The 13,438-nt window shown below is 42.1% G+C and overlaps 1 protein-coding gene across 1 annotated transcript in view; it reads left to right on the top strand.

Moving 5' to 3' along the window:
* The window catches only part of LOC311048502 (guanine nucleotide-binding protein G(o) subunit alpha-like), a 16,914-nt gene extending 4,273 nt beyond the window's left edge, over window positions 1-12,641 (top strand). Inside the window, exons 3-8 of the mRNA XM_084061761.1 lie at window positions 3,773-3,914; window positions 6,501-6,661; window positions 7,815-7,943; window positions 8,755-8,884; window positions 9,842-9,995; window positions 11,470-12,641. Coding sequence (XP_083917887.1) covers window positions 3,773-3,914; window positions 6,501-6,661; window positions 7,815-7,943; window positions 8,755-8,884; window positions 9,842-9,995; window positions 11,470-11,657 — 904 coding nt within the window. The 3' untranslated portion in view covers window positions 11,658-12,641. The remainder of the gene's footprint in view (window positions 1-3,772; window positions 3,915-6,500; window positions 6,662-7,814; window positions 7,944-8,754; window positions 8,885-9,841; window positions 9,996-11,469) is intronic.
* Window positions 12,642-13,438: the final 797 nt, after the last annotated feature.

Raw genomic sequence — 13,438 nt, 5'->3', positions numbered from 1 at the left:
ACCGTAAGCTCTCCGTTTTAGAATTCATAATGTATGATAAACTGAATATCTGCCTGTAAAGAATGACAGAGAAGTGATTAATAAACCCTCTATACTTAATCAACTTGACCTGAGTTGGCTCCGTACTTGGTCCGCTCCTTTTCACCTCTTATTCATCAACAATAGTTGAGCTACAAGCTCACAACACGTTCATCCCACAATAGGGATTCAAGTGGTTCCTGGAAGTCAGTGTCAGGAACTGAAATGGGACACTCACACACACACACACACACACACACACACACACACACACACACACACACACACGCGCTATTCAAGATTATGCATACGTGAATCTATATCCACCAAGGTCCATCTGCAAACGTTAAAGCCAGATTAATTCTTAATTCTTTGTCGCACAACGGTGTCTGGTGTAAAACGGCTATTTTCAGCGACATGACACCGTCATGCGACAGATAATAAAACGTCCCATTATCGAGTGAGGTCACAGAGGTAGAATCCAAACCGTTCCCTCGCTGTGGGGATAGGGAGGCCTTCCCAGGCCAGCGTGGAGATAGAGTGAATCCCTCGCCTGGTCCTTGGTCTGCCTTTTGGTCACCTTCCAGCTGGACAGGCCTGGAAACCCTCCCCGGGGAGACTAACCAGGAGGCCCACACCTCTCCAACTGGCACCTTTCTATTTTTGTATCCCAATTATTTTGTATCCCTTTCCCCCCCCCCCCAGTGTAGTTGTTTATGCCAATTCATTTGTCACTGCTGCTGTACCCTACTGGCTCATCTGCCAGTAAGGAGCCCCCACTGGGACGAGTACATGCAGTGACAAATATCAACCCCCCCGCCTGGCTTCCTTCCTCCTAACACGGGGCAGATGTGTTCGTCGCTATATAGACACTCGGCCAAAACCGGATGCACCATAGGTGGATTCAAACCCCTAGACTCCCCTAGACGTGGCGGGGTAGGTACTTTATACGCCCCCTGCACCACCCGAACGCCCCAACCGTGCTCCTCCTTTCTTCGCAAAGGAGCGGCGGTGTCTCCACTCCGAGACGAGTCTCTCACGGATGGCTGAGCTTCTCTTATTCCACTGAGGTGTGATTGTTTATGTGCAGCGTGTGTCTCTCTGCACATGAGAGCCCTGGCGTAGCCACGTGCGGTGCCCCCTGTGCCCCGATGCCACTCCACCAGGCATATACCCAGAATGGAATTAAGTTTGAGCTATAGCAACGTTTTGGTCAAAACTGAATCTATTGTGGTCTGATCATAATTGTTCATTTTCAAATTCTGAATTATTTTGGTCCAACAAAAACGATATTCACAGCACAGCCTGACTACCAATGCTTTCTTGTTGGAAGTGTTTTTTTGTTATACGTCGCATAAGTAGCGAGGACAGTGACTCCAGTGACCACCACGGGAGACGATCTCTGTAAACAATGCAATGCCTGCAACTCGTGCTAGAATATTGTCGCTGTCGGGCCCTACTTCATACATGGGCAACTGGCGGCCCGGGGGCCACATGCGCCCCACCTTCACTTAATGCAGCCCGCAGGTTAATATCAGAATACTGATATATTATTGATTTCAGCTGTTACAATTCCAAACATGCAAACATGACCCGCTTTAATTACTTCAGTCTATATTAGTAGCTTAATGACTAGTATTAAAATTCTATTGTCTTTTTTATGTCCAATGGATTTGTATTTAAGTTCATAATGTTAACATAAGTACAACTAAATGCATTTGAAATGAAATAAAAATGATACTTTTCTGGATTCCAATTCAAAAATAGCAAAAATAGAAGATCTACAAGCTCAAAACGCGTCGCGCTGCGACGCGTTTTGAGCTTGTAGATTGGCTATTTATGCTACTTTTGTGTGACATAGAATGGCGAAAAAAGTTAAAATACGGAGAGACAGTATTATGCAATGTGGCCCTCTGGAGTGAGTGTGGAAATATAGTGGCCCTCTCCATCATCAAAGTTGCATCACCCCTGTCCTACTTGATCACACTACAGCGTCACGCAAAAGCAATCAAAAGTTCAAGCTCGAATGTTTTCAGCTTGTCGATCTGCTACTTTTGCTATTTGTGAATTTGAATGCTGAAAAGTTGAGAAGAAAAAACGATAGTAAACTCTACTTGCTAGTTCATCAAAGGGAACAGAGCTCGATTGTTTGTTATTTCTTCAGATGACCTCGCATTGATGAACAGAACGGCACAGGCTGAGCCAGGGGAATGGCTGGTGGTGTTGGAGTTGTGGAATTGTGCTCCGTCTAATTTTTTTGGTCTTTTTTTCTAAGGCTACAGTATATTGACCGCTGAATGTTTTGATAATATTAGCATTTTTGTGTGACATAGGATACAGTAGTCTCGTATGAACAGATAAATGTGAATATAACCGTGATCCTTCCTGACTGGACATTCCCCCCTCGGGTATAGGAGAACATTACACTATGTAATCAATACACCTATTAGATTGGTATTTGGTATTTTTGTAGACCGTAATAATCCCCAAGGGGGAAATGTAGCTTTTTATTCAGCTTTTCAGTTCCGGGGGAGGGAGGGGGTACGTGCCTTGCTCAGGGACAATTCGACACGCATAGCGGGCGGGCAGGGAGGTGAACGGGTGACCCTCTGATTATGACACTAAAGCTACGGCTGCCCCCAATGTGATATATTTTTGGGAAATAATAAAACGACTAAATTAGCAAATAATGAATGGAACCGCTGTAGAGAGATTTTGGATGTGGAGCACCCAGATTTCCTGATGCAAACACCCAAAGCGTTTTTTTTTTCTTGCAACCCCATACTGCATGACAGTGGGACTTTTTCAACATCTGCACAACCTGTTAAGTGCCGAAACGTTCTGGAAGATATCAGCACTGTGTGTGTGTGTGTGTGTGTGTGTGTGTGTGTGTGTGTGTGTGTGTGTGTGTGTGTGTGTGTGTGTGTGTGTGTGTGTGTGTGTGTGTGCGTGCGTGCGTGCGTGTGTGTGTGCACTGTATATCGTCGTTGTTGGGCAGAAACCTCTTCTCTCCATATTCTAACTTTTTGTGTTTTTTCGTAAATTAATGTATATATACATATATATATGTATATACATATATATATATAGATATATATAGTATATAAGAAGGCATGGCTCCGTATAGCAAGTAATTTCTACTATATTAAAATGAGTCACACACCAAAAATCGATCTACAAGCTCACAACGCTTTGTAAGCTTGTAGTAATCTGCTATTTACGAAACGCGACACTGCGACCGGTTAGCTTAATGTGCAGTATTGTTTTCTCACTCAACAGTAAACAAACCAGCATGCAGTATAAGTGTATACAGGGTATCTGCACATTTCTAAAGTTATGATTTAAGGACTTTTAAGACCTTTTTAATACCAAATTGCCAAATATTACGTAAGAAAGAGGGAGATATTGTGAAAATATCCGATCTACAAGCTCACTGCGAGGCGTTGTGAGCTTGTAGATCGGCTATTTTCACAATATTCATCTGTGGAACCGAGTCAAACTAAGTGTAATGCCTACAATGCCAAGTGCTTGTCAGGGTGGGGGGTCCCCCATTCAAATATGATTATTTTGGGGGGTCCCCAGTTAAAATATGATTATTTTGGGGGAGTCCCCAGTTCAAATATGAGGATTTTGGGGGGTCGCGGCCTGAAAAGTTTGGGAACCCTCAGGTCTAGGACTCGGGGTCGGGGCTCCAGTGCAGACGTGTGCTAACGTGTGTGTGTGTGTGTGTGTGTGTGTGTGTGTGTGTGTGCAGGATCATCCATGAAGATGGCTTCTCTGGGGACGACGTGAAGCAGTACAAACCCGTGGTCTACAGCAACACCATCCAGAGCTTGGCAGCCATCCTGCGAGCCATGGACTCCCTGGGCATCGAGTTTGCAGAGAAGGACAGAAAAGTTAGTCATATTTGTTCGGCAGAGGGACACTTTTAAAGGGATAGTTCACCCCCCCAACAACAATTATATCGATTAGTCACCCCATAGAGCTCTTCACGGGTAAAATATAAAGACCCGAACCCAAATGGACCGGTGAAAAAGTGACCCGGAACCGAATGGACCCTGCCTAATGGTCCAATATGAAGGACCCTTACCCAAATGGCCCCGCCAAATTTTTACCCGGAACAGAATGGACCCGGACAGTACCGAGAGCTGTCGGACCCCGACCCCGTATAGAGCCGTGACATACCAGAACCCAACCCGTACGTAACCCGAGGCCCTGAAATACACAAATGCAAAATTGATTGCCAACGTCATTAGGCCTACTACAAGTTGTCCAGCGTTAAATAATATAAAATGATAACTTGTGTTTCATACTTTCTTACCTAAACGTAGCCTCCCTGGTTGCTGCTGCGGGCACTGCCAGCCCCATGCAATACAGTATGTCATAACGTGATGTATAATCCCAGTCAAGGCTCATTGGACAGTTTAAAAAATAATAAATAAATCCACGTTTGCTTTAGATGTGTATAATCCTTCTTCATTGCTAATAATCCACGACACGTTCATTTCTGTTGAACATTATAATCGCGGCGTTGGAGTTTCCATTGTGCTATGCAGAGCATACCGGTAACAACCCGCTATGACAACTCCACTGTTTTACCACTTTGAACCATTAACCAAAACGTTACGTTAATCAGCAATATTTGATATAACTGGCGTATATAAATGAGTCGGTCACATGTCCAAGGATTCGTCAGTGATGACCTTTTTTCAACGTGTGTTGATCCGCGCCGTCGATACGCGCTGTAGTGAAACACTAAACAGGATTATTATTTCATGTGAACATTCAAGTAGGCTACGACTATCAGAAGATGTAACTCGGGTAAAGTATTGCATCACTCTGCAAGTTTAACTAAAGTTATCCACCTGTCCAAAGTCGTTTCTGATACAGACAGAGCCTTGAGTCAAGACGATCATCAAGGCTAATCAGACATAAAGATTTTTTTATAATCCTAGTCTTGTTAACACATTGGGTGCCAACGTATATATACGGTTTTGGGAATACAACCATGGAGTGCCAAAACCGTATATATACGTTTTTTGAAAAAGAAAAAAAAACAGCACCAGGATATATCATTTTCCGAAGATTTAGACTCCAATCCACTTCCTGGTTAACTTATGACTTCAAAAGCCTGTATCTCGGCTCCTCAAAAATGGTTAAAAATCCTGGCACTCAGTGTACTCTGTTTTAAAAAAAAAACTGGCACCCCATGTGTTAATATATCGCCATTTAGGTCAATGATATGACATTATGTAGTGATATAATAACATAAATAGCAGCCAGTCATTGACTGCCAGTCAACTGTCTTCTGCTCTACCCGAAGAACTCTACCATGGAGACTAGAATTCATGTATATCTTTTTAGTTTTTGTCGCATTCCTAAGCCAATTATTTGATGCCCGGCAGCGGTTCCGGTAGGAGACACAAATAATCTCCTTTGTGTCTCCTACCGGAACCGCTGCCTACTGGCCCGCTGGTCATCAAATTATTGGCTTAGGAATGCGGCAAAAACAAAAAAATATCCATGAATTCAAATCTCCATGAGGACTAATCGATAGAAAAACTATCCCTTTAACCTGTTGCACCTCTTCAAAGTTCATGTCAAAATGACACTTTCATTGTACACATCCTCAGAAGGCCTGGGCTCAGATTGTTTTGAGTTATAGCCAAGGAATTCATGTATTAACCACCTGTACTTATTTGACTGGAGACTCTATACTGAATTTGCTTCGGTTAAATTAGCGAATCTACAAGTTCATAAAGCATCACATTGCCGACGCCTTATGAGCTTGTAGATCTGACGAACTTTCACCCCCAGAATAGCGATGCTAGAGGGTTCAAACCCCTGACCCCTTTCAACCTGCTGCCCCTATTTGGTCCTGTATCATTATAGGTGGACATTATATTATTATCATTATATTATTATCATTATAGGTGAACATTATACGCAAACACTTTTCAAAATCTTTAAAAAAATGTTCAAAGATTATTATTTTTTAAATACCAAAATTCCCCAAATGTCAAAATTCCTCCTACAGTACCAAGTAGGAGGAATTCCTCCTACAGATCTACAAGCTCACAACGTGTCACGATGTGACGCGCTGTGAGCTTGTAGATCATCAATTTCTGCTATTCATCGTACAACACAGTATATAAGTGTGTGTGTGTGTGTGTGTGTGTGTGTGTGTGTGTGTGTGTGTGTGTGTGTGTGTGTGTGTGTGTGTGTGCGTGTAGATGGCATGTTACTTAGGTTCATTTGTTGACCTGGCATCCTATAGTTTCAATATATATATATTTTTTATATTAAATTGTTTGGACTGATGCTATATTCTTGGTTTACCTATGATCCTAGATTACTGAGGCACTACGCTGTCTCTATGCATGTGCATATGTTTACCGTGATTTACTGTATGTCGCTCTGGATAAAGAGCGTCTGCTAAATGCCTAAATTGTAAAACTGTGTGTGTGTGTGTGTGTGTCCAGGCGGATGCTAAGCTGGTGAATGATGTGGTCACCCGCATGGAGGACACGGAGCCCTATTCTGCGGAGCTGCTGACCGCCATGAAGAACGTCTGGACCGACCCTTCACTCCAGGAGTGCTTCAGCCGCGCCCGGGAATACCAGCTCAATGACTCCGCCCAGTAGTGAGTGACAGTGACACTGCTGTAGATGTGTGGTTGGACAGTATGACACACACGCATATACTTACATACCTGTATAATCCATATATTATACTCGTATATACTGTACCTACGCGTATATATACTCACTGATATATCTCATACACACACATACAGTATACTTATTATATCTCTGCTGTCGGGGCAGAAACCAGCTCTCATTTTTCATGAAATGACAAAAACTAAACAAAAAATCACACCCAGTGTGAAGTGAGCGGTGTGGTCATCACAGTGGTCATCACAGTGATGGAAGCTCACTTAAAACATTTTTTTTAAAGTGCATAGTCCTATTTACAGGTTATTAATTTCATAATGTGTCTCGCTAGCCAATCACAGTGCTGAATAGAGTCAGCCAATAGAGTCAGCCAATCACAGTACAGCTAGGGGTGCACTAATGTAGAGGGGTGTGCTATTATGAGCCAATCACAGTACAGCGAAGGGTGTACTAATGAGGTGTCCCAACCCCACTTATAGGAGCGGCTACACCGCTCAAAAATGGAGTTAGGAGGTTTTGTTCATCGTTGATAAGAACAGCTGAACGGGCCTCCAAGCTCACAATGAGGTTGGAGGTCAAAAGGGGGTGGAGCCTGGAGTCAGCAAAACCCCTTTGGTGGAGTTAGCTGGTTTAGCAGACAGTTTGAGGGTCCAATGGAGTTAGCTGGTTTTGTCAGAAGCGCTTTTTAATGCTTTTCATTGGTTCAATATTTTTTTTACCAACACACAGACGTAAAGGGTGTTCAATAGCACTGATTTATGGGGGGAAAAAATGCAAAAGCGTCAAAATTGAGTTCTGCCGGACAGCAACGATATATTACATATTAATTGCACAACATTCACCTAATATACTCACTTACCGTATGTCGTCTCTGTCGGGTGGAAACCTCATATGTCCAAAACTGTTACTTTTCAGGATTCTGATTCAAAAGTAGCAGATCTACAAGCTCTTGTGTGACACTGTAGTATGATCAAGTAGGGCGTGATTTTACGGAAAAAAACACAACAGGTTATATACAGTAGTTATAGCCACATAATATTAGGTACTGCAGAATATAAGAAGGTATTGCGATGCGAACTGAGCGTGCCGTGTGTGTGTGTGTGTGTGTGTGTGTGTGTTCAGCTATCTGGACAGTCTAGATCGTATCGGATCAGCAGATTACAATCCCACAGAGCAGGACATCCTGCGAACCCGAGTGAAGACCACCGGTATCGTCGAGACCCACTTCACCTTCAAGAACCTACACTTCAGGTACTGGAGGCTTGGTGTGCCGTGTGGGTTTATATATATATATATATATATATATATACGGTTAGCTCCAGACAACAGCAGCTCATGTTGTCACAGACTATACTAACTCCTCCCAGGGTTTGTTTGGCTTTCTATGACGGTGGAAAGTAACTACTGTTAAGTGCATGTACTCAAGTACTGTACTTAAGCACAATTTTGAGGTATGTTTTTACTTTACTGGAGTATTTCCAATTTTCAATACTTTTACTTCTACTCCACTACATCTCAGAGGCAAATATAGCACTTTTACTCCAGTTACTTTGTAGATTTAAAATGTTATTACAAAACATACATTAACCACCCCTATATAGACTTCGGCTATTTGAAAATAGCGGATCTACAAGCTCACAACGCGTCGCTATGCGACGCGTTGTGAGCTTGTAGATCCACTATTTTCAAATGATTTTATACATTTTGAAAACATGAAATGGAATATTTCTGCATAATGAGTACTTTCACTTTTGGTACTTTAAATACATTTTGATGCCAATACTTTTGTACTTTTACTCAAGTAGATTCTGAATACCAGACGTGTACTTCTGCATTGTAGTATTGATACTCTTACTTAAGTAACACATGTGAGTACTTCTTCTACCACTGGTTTTCTATAACAGCGTCTCTCTCTCTCTCTCTCTCTCTCTCTCTCTCTCTCTCTCTCTCTGGCTCTCTCTCTCTGGCTCTCTCTCTCTCTCTCTCTCTCTCTCTCTCTCTCTCTCTCTCTCTCTCTCTCTCTCTCTCTCTCTCTCTCTCTCTCTCTCTCTCTCCCTGTTAGGCTATTCGACGTGGGAGGTCAGAGGTCAGAAAGGAAGAAGTGGATCCACTGCTTTGAAGACGTGACGGCCATTATTTTCTGCGTGGCGCTGAGTGGCTACGACCAAGTACTCCACGAGGACGAAACGACCGTAAGTCGCAGGCGTAGTACTTTTATTTTGGGCACATGTTAACGTGAGCCATAGCGTCCCTATTTCAGACATGTCATTATAGAGGGGGGAAAAAAGTCAAACTTTTTCAAAACACCTTCCATCGCGATGCGTTGTGAGCATAGACTGTAAAAAAATATGGACGAAGGGAACCGTCACGTGACACATTGGTTTCTACAGTCCCGTGCTCTGTAGAACTACTAGAAGCCCCCCGGTGCCTTACCCATTATCCCTAAACTTCTTTGCAATTTTTTTTACTATTTTTTTTAAAAACATTTTCAAATAGTTCAAATAGCCAATCTACAAACGTGTCGATGTAGATCGGCTAGTTGAACTATTTGAAAATGTTTTTAAAAATAGTAAAAAATGGCCAAGAAGTTTAAGGATAATGGGTATGGCACCGGCAAAAATAGTGACTATTTTCAATGATTATTCAATATTTATTATTGTTATTATTTATTTATTATTATTTGTATTATTAATAATTATTATTTCAATTATTATTGAATCTTTATTATTATTTATTTATTATTATTTCTATTCAATTCAATTATTATTGGGGACCCAAGCGGGGGAGGGTGCGCTAGTGACTTACAGGCAGATATTATTTTCTTTGTAATATTCCTCTAGATAAAGTTTTTTTTGATATCGTCTCTATGTCCAAAACTGTTACTTTTTCAGGATTCAAATTCAACACTGTTAAAAGCAGCAGATCTACAAGTTCAAAATGCGGCGCGGTTTCAAACTTAAAGATCTGCTACTTTTGATGCTGTTGTGTGACGCTGTAGTGTGATCAAGTAGGGTGTTCATTTTAAAAAGTTAGATTATGGAGATGTAGAGATACGATATCAAACGTTATACATTGGCACCCTTTTGCAAAACACCGCTCTCACTGTTGTCCCCCCCCCCCCCGTCCCCCCATGCTTTTCCCCCGGGCAGAACCGCATGCACGAGTCTCTCATGCTCTTCGACTCCATCTGCAACAACAAGTTCTTCATCGACACCTCCATCATCCTCTTCCTCAACAAGAAGGATCTGTTCGGCGAGAAGATCAAGAAGTCTCCCTTGACTATCTGTTTTCCTGAATACACAGGTGAGTTCAAAGCCGCCGTATGACGCCATGTGCATAAACATTGGACTACGTCACTTAGATTAACTCATTCACTGCCAGACTTATTTCTGGCTGTGAAAAAAAAAAGAAAAAAAAAAAAGTCATCGCGACCCCTCGTTCGTTTGTTTTACTTCATTGAAAATAGCATGTCTCTCCAAAAATACATAGTAAAACACAAGAGCCGAGGTACAGAATATTTCCCAAATACTTTAACCAGGAAGTGAATGGAGCAGTAAGTCTTTGGATCACGTTATCTCCTGGTTCTGTGGGCCAAATTGAAAAATAAAATAAAAATAGAAATCGTCCAAAAGTCGTCAAAGTCGCCTTATGGCAGTGAATGAGTTAAGCAGCAACATTAAAAAAAAAAAAACATAAGCCAGTGGAACAACATTTCGTCAAATGTGCATATTATGTATTATACTGGTTGACTGAAGGTATTGCTGGAAGGTATCGCAGATAAAAGTGGTAATTTATCCTGAGTGTCGTTATTAGCTCAGCAGTGGACATTTTTGGTAGTTGCGTGGGCGGGGGGTTCGATTGCAGCTATAAATATTAAATCTGCCTGTTGAGCACAATTCTGAAGGCTGACTTTGTTGTTCATTTTCCATTTCAGGTTAAAAAACTACAGCAGGGTAAAAAAAACATGGCGTGCTATTAAATGCATTCACGCAGCTAAAAAACTAACACGCCTGTTATTAATCTTATTAGCCGCATCTGTGTTGCTTACGTCAGTGTATTATAAGGTCAGCCTTATGCAGCCTGCCGTGGTTTAAAAAAAAAAGTTATCCTGCGGTAGTTTTTAAGCTGAACCGGAAAACAAACTCCAAAGTCAGCCTAGGGTTTCATCACCCCTTTAACATTAAAACCAGGAAAGCGTCTGTGCCATTTTAGACTTTAGCGTTGGCTATTAAAAAATAGCAGATATACAAGCTTGTACATCTGCTGTTTTTGGACATTTTTGAAAAATCTTGAAAGTGTGAGAACTACTGTACTGATTGTAGAGGGCATTTGTAGAATCGGCCTCAGATCTTAACCCAGTCAGACCTGGACCTGGAGCAAAAAAAAGCAGTATTTTACACTTCGGCTATTCAAAAATATCAGATCTACAAGCTCGTAGCGCGGCACCGCTACGAGCTTGTAGATCCGATATTTTTTGAAAAATTGTGAAAATGTGTGCAAATCTGTAAATTTATATATTCTTTTAAACTAAAATCTTTGCTTCTGGGGGGTCCCTGGAACAAAATATTTTTGTTCCAGGGACAATATCTTGACAATTATGAAAAAGTTTGAGAACCACTGATATAGCAACTTGGGATTTAGAATACATTTGTAGAATCGGCTTCAGGTCTTAATGGGTTAATGGGTTAAGATGGAAAAACAGATGCTGGCGTTCTGTGCTCTCCCGTGCTTCATCTCTCTCTCTCTGTCTCTCTGTCTCTCTCTCTGTGTCCCACAGGTGCTAACACTTACGACGACGCCACCGCATACATCCAGGTCCAGTTCGAGAGCAAGAACCGCTCCCCCAACAAGGAGATCTACTGTCACCTGACCTGTGCCACGGACACGGAGAACGTCCAGGTGGTGTTCGACGCCGTCACCGACATCATTATCGCAAACAACCTTAGAGGGTGTGGCTTATATTGAGGCCTGCAGTCCCAAGCACAGAAGGTTGTCATGGAGACGTATGAGGTGTTAATAATGATAATTTTGATGATACTAAAAAAAAAAAAAAAGAGTACAAAAAAAAAGAGAAAAACGCATAACTATGTAAATCTACACACGTCCGAGTGGGACCCAAAGAGCTGCAGTCAGACACCACGCTGGATTTTATTGGTTCCCCTATTCCCTAATTTAATTTCATAATACAATCCCATTTTGTTTGTTTTTTGTTTTTTTTTATGTGTGTGTGTTTTTAATTGAATGTTTCATGTTCTGTTGCTGATTGCACCGACAACTGGGATAGATCTGAAGCCGGATTAGGGTTAGGCACCGGGGGTTATATTTAGCGCCGGATGCCCCTCATATATTCCTCTGCAAAAATTCAACCGTTGAAATGCGAGTGGAATAAACGTTCTCATTCTTTTAACGTGACATTTCGATCTGCGAAACTTTTTAGATATCGATCTCTGCTGAATATAACCGCTGGTGCTCTGTTTTTCGCAGAGCCGCTCTAGTAGGTGTAGAGGAAGGTGCTTTACAATAATGGCTAATAACGCATGATTTATTCTCGGTTTGCACGCCGTGTCGCGCAATCGAAAACAGCACATCGGAAATAGCCGATCGACAAGGTTACAACGTGTCACAAAGTGATGCTTCGTGACTTTGTAGAACTGCCTATTTTCAAAGCGCGACACCGGCGGCGCGGCTAAGTGCAAATCACACTTAATGGTCATGGTTGGGAAGAAGGAGGCTAATTTAGCTTTCAAAAGCTTTCCTTTGCACCCGTCTGTGGCTGCTCCATGTACAGTACAGTATGTAGCCTCCAGGCCTGGTTCCATTTGTCGTTCTCTTTCACTCAAAGACGTAGAGCGAGGAGCGAGAGGGGATGGTTCTGTCCGAATGGCTCGCCTTCGCCATTGCCCTCCTGTAGTAGTGTGAAACGTGGAGAAAAAAAAGGAAAAAAAAGAAGCTATCAGCCAATCATATCCGGGGGGGGGGGGGGGGGGAATGTCATATCAGCTCCAACCTTCTGAGAATGACAGATTGCGGAGGATTAGAAATCAGAAAATCATAGGTCACGTTCATTGCGCTATAGCAAAATGACACAATTGAAAAAGGCACATTCATTTTATTATCATCAAATGATTTATTTATTTAAACCTCATGCCCCTACCTTCATGCGTCCTCCTACCTCCTGAGAAATCCCGTGCCACACATATTTATTACCCATCCTGTCCATCTAGGGGTTACTGCGAATATCAGTCTACGTTTGAGAGGGTCTTAGAATCGACCCTCTAATATATCTTGATTCTTCATGTGTGCAACTCTGGTTGAATATAGGGCACTGCATGAGGAGAGGTATGATTTTTTTGGGGGTCTCCTCTGGATGAGGATTAAACCCCCCTCGACCCCCCGATAGGTGAACAGGTCACCATATTCCTCGTCGTTCACGTTTCTCTTTTTCATAGAGGAAAAGAAGTACAGCTCCCCATTTATTCACCCGTGCACCTGAAAAATGATTCCCCCTCCCCACTTCCTGTATACTCCTATCTATCACATATCACTCCTTCTTCATATCCTTTTATTCCATTTTCACCTTAAAAACACCGTACTGTATATATATATTATGATTATACCAGATTTTTTTTTACTGTGAATGTTTTTGTGCTGCACCCCCCATTCTCCTGTAGTTTTATTGGTTGCTCTCATGTGGAATGTTTGTGCTGAGCCAATCGAATGTTGTGTTTACATTAAAGCCACACTTT

This window comes from Gymnoscopelus microlampas, assembly GCF_963454915.1.
Source record: "Gymnoscopelus microlampas genome assembly, chromosome: 1".
Lineage (NCBI taxonomy): Eukaryota > Metazoa > Chordata > Actinopteri > Myctophiformes > Myctophidae > Gymnoscopelus > Gymnoscopelus microlampas.
This window is presented reverse-complemented; position numbering and strand designations above follow the sequence as displayed.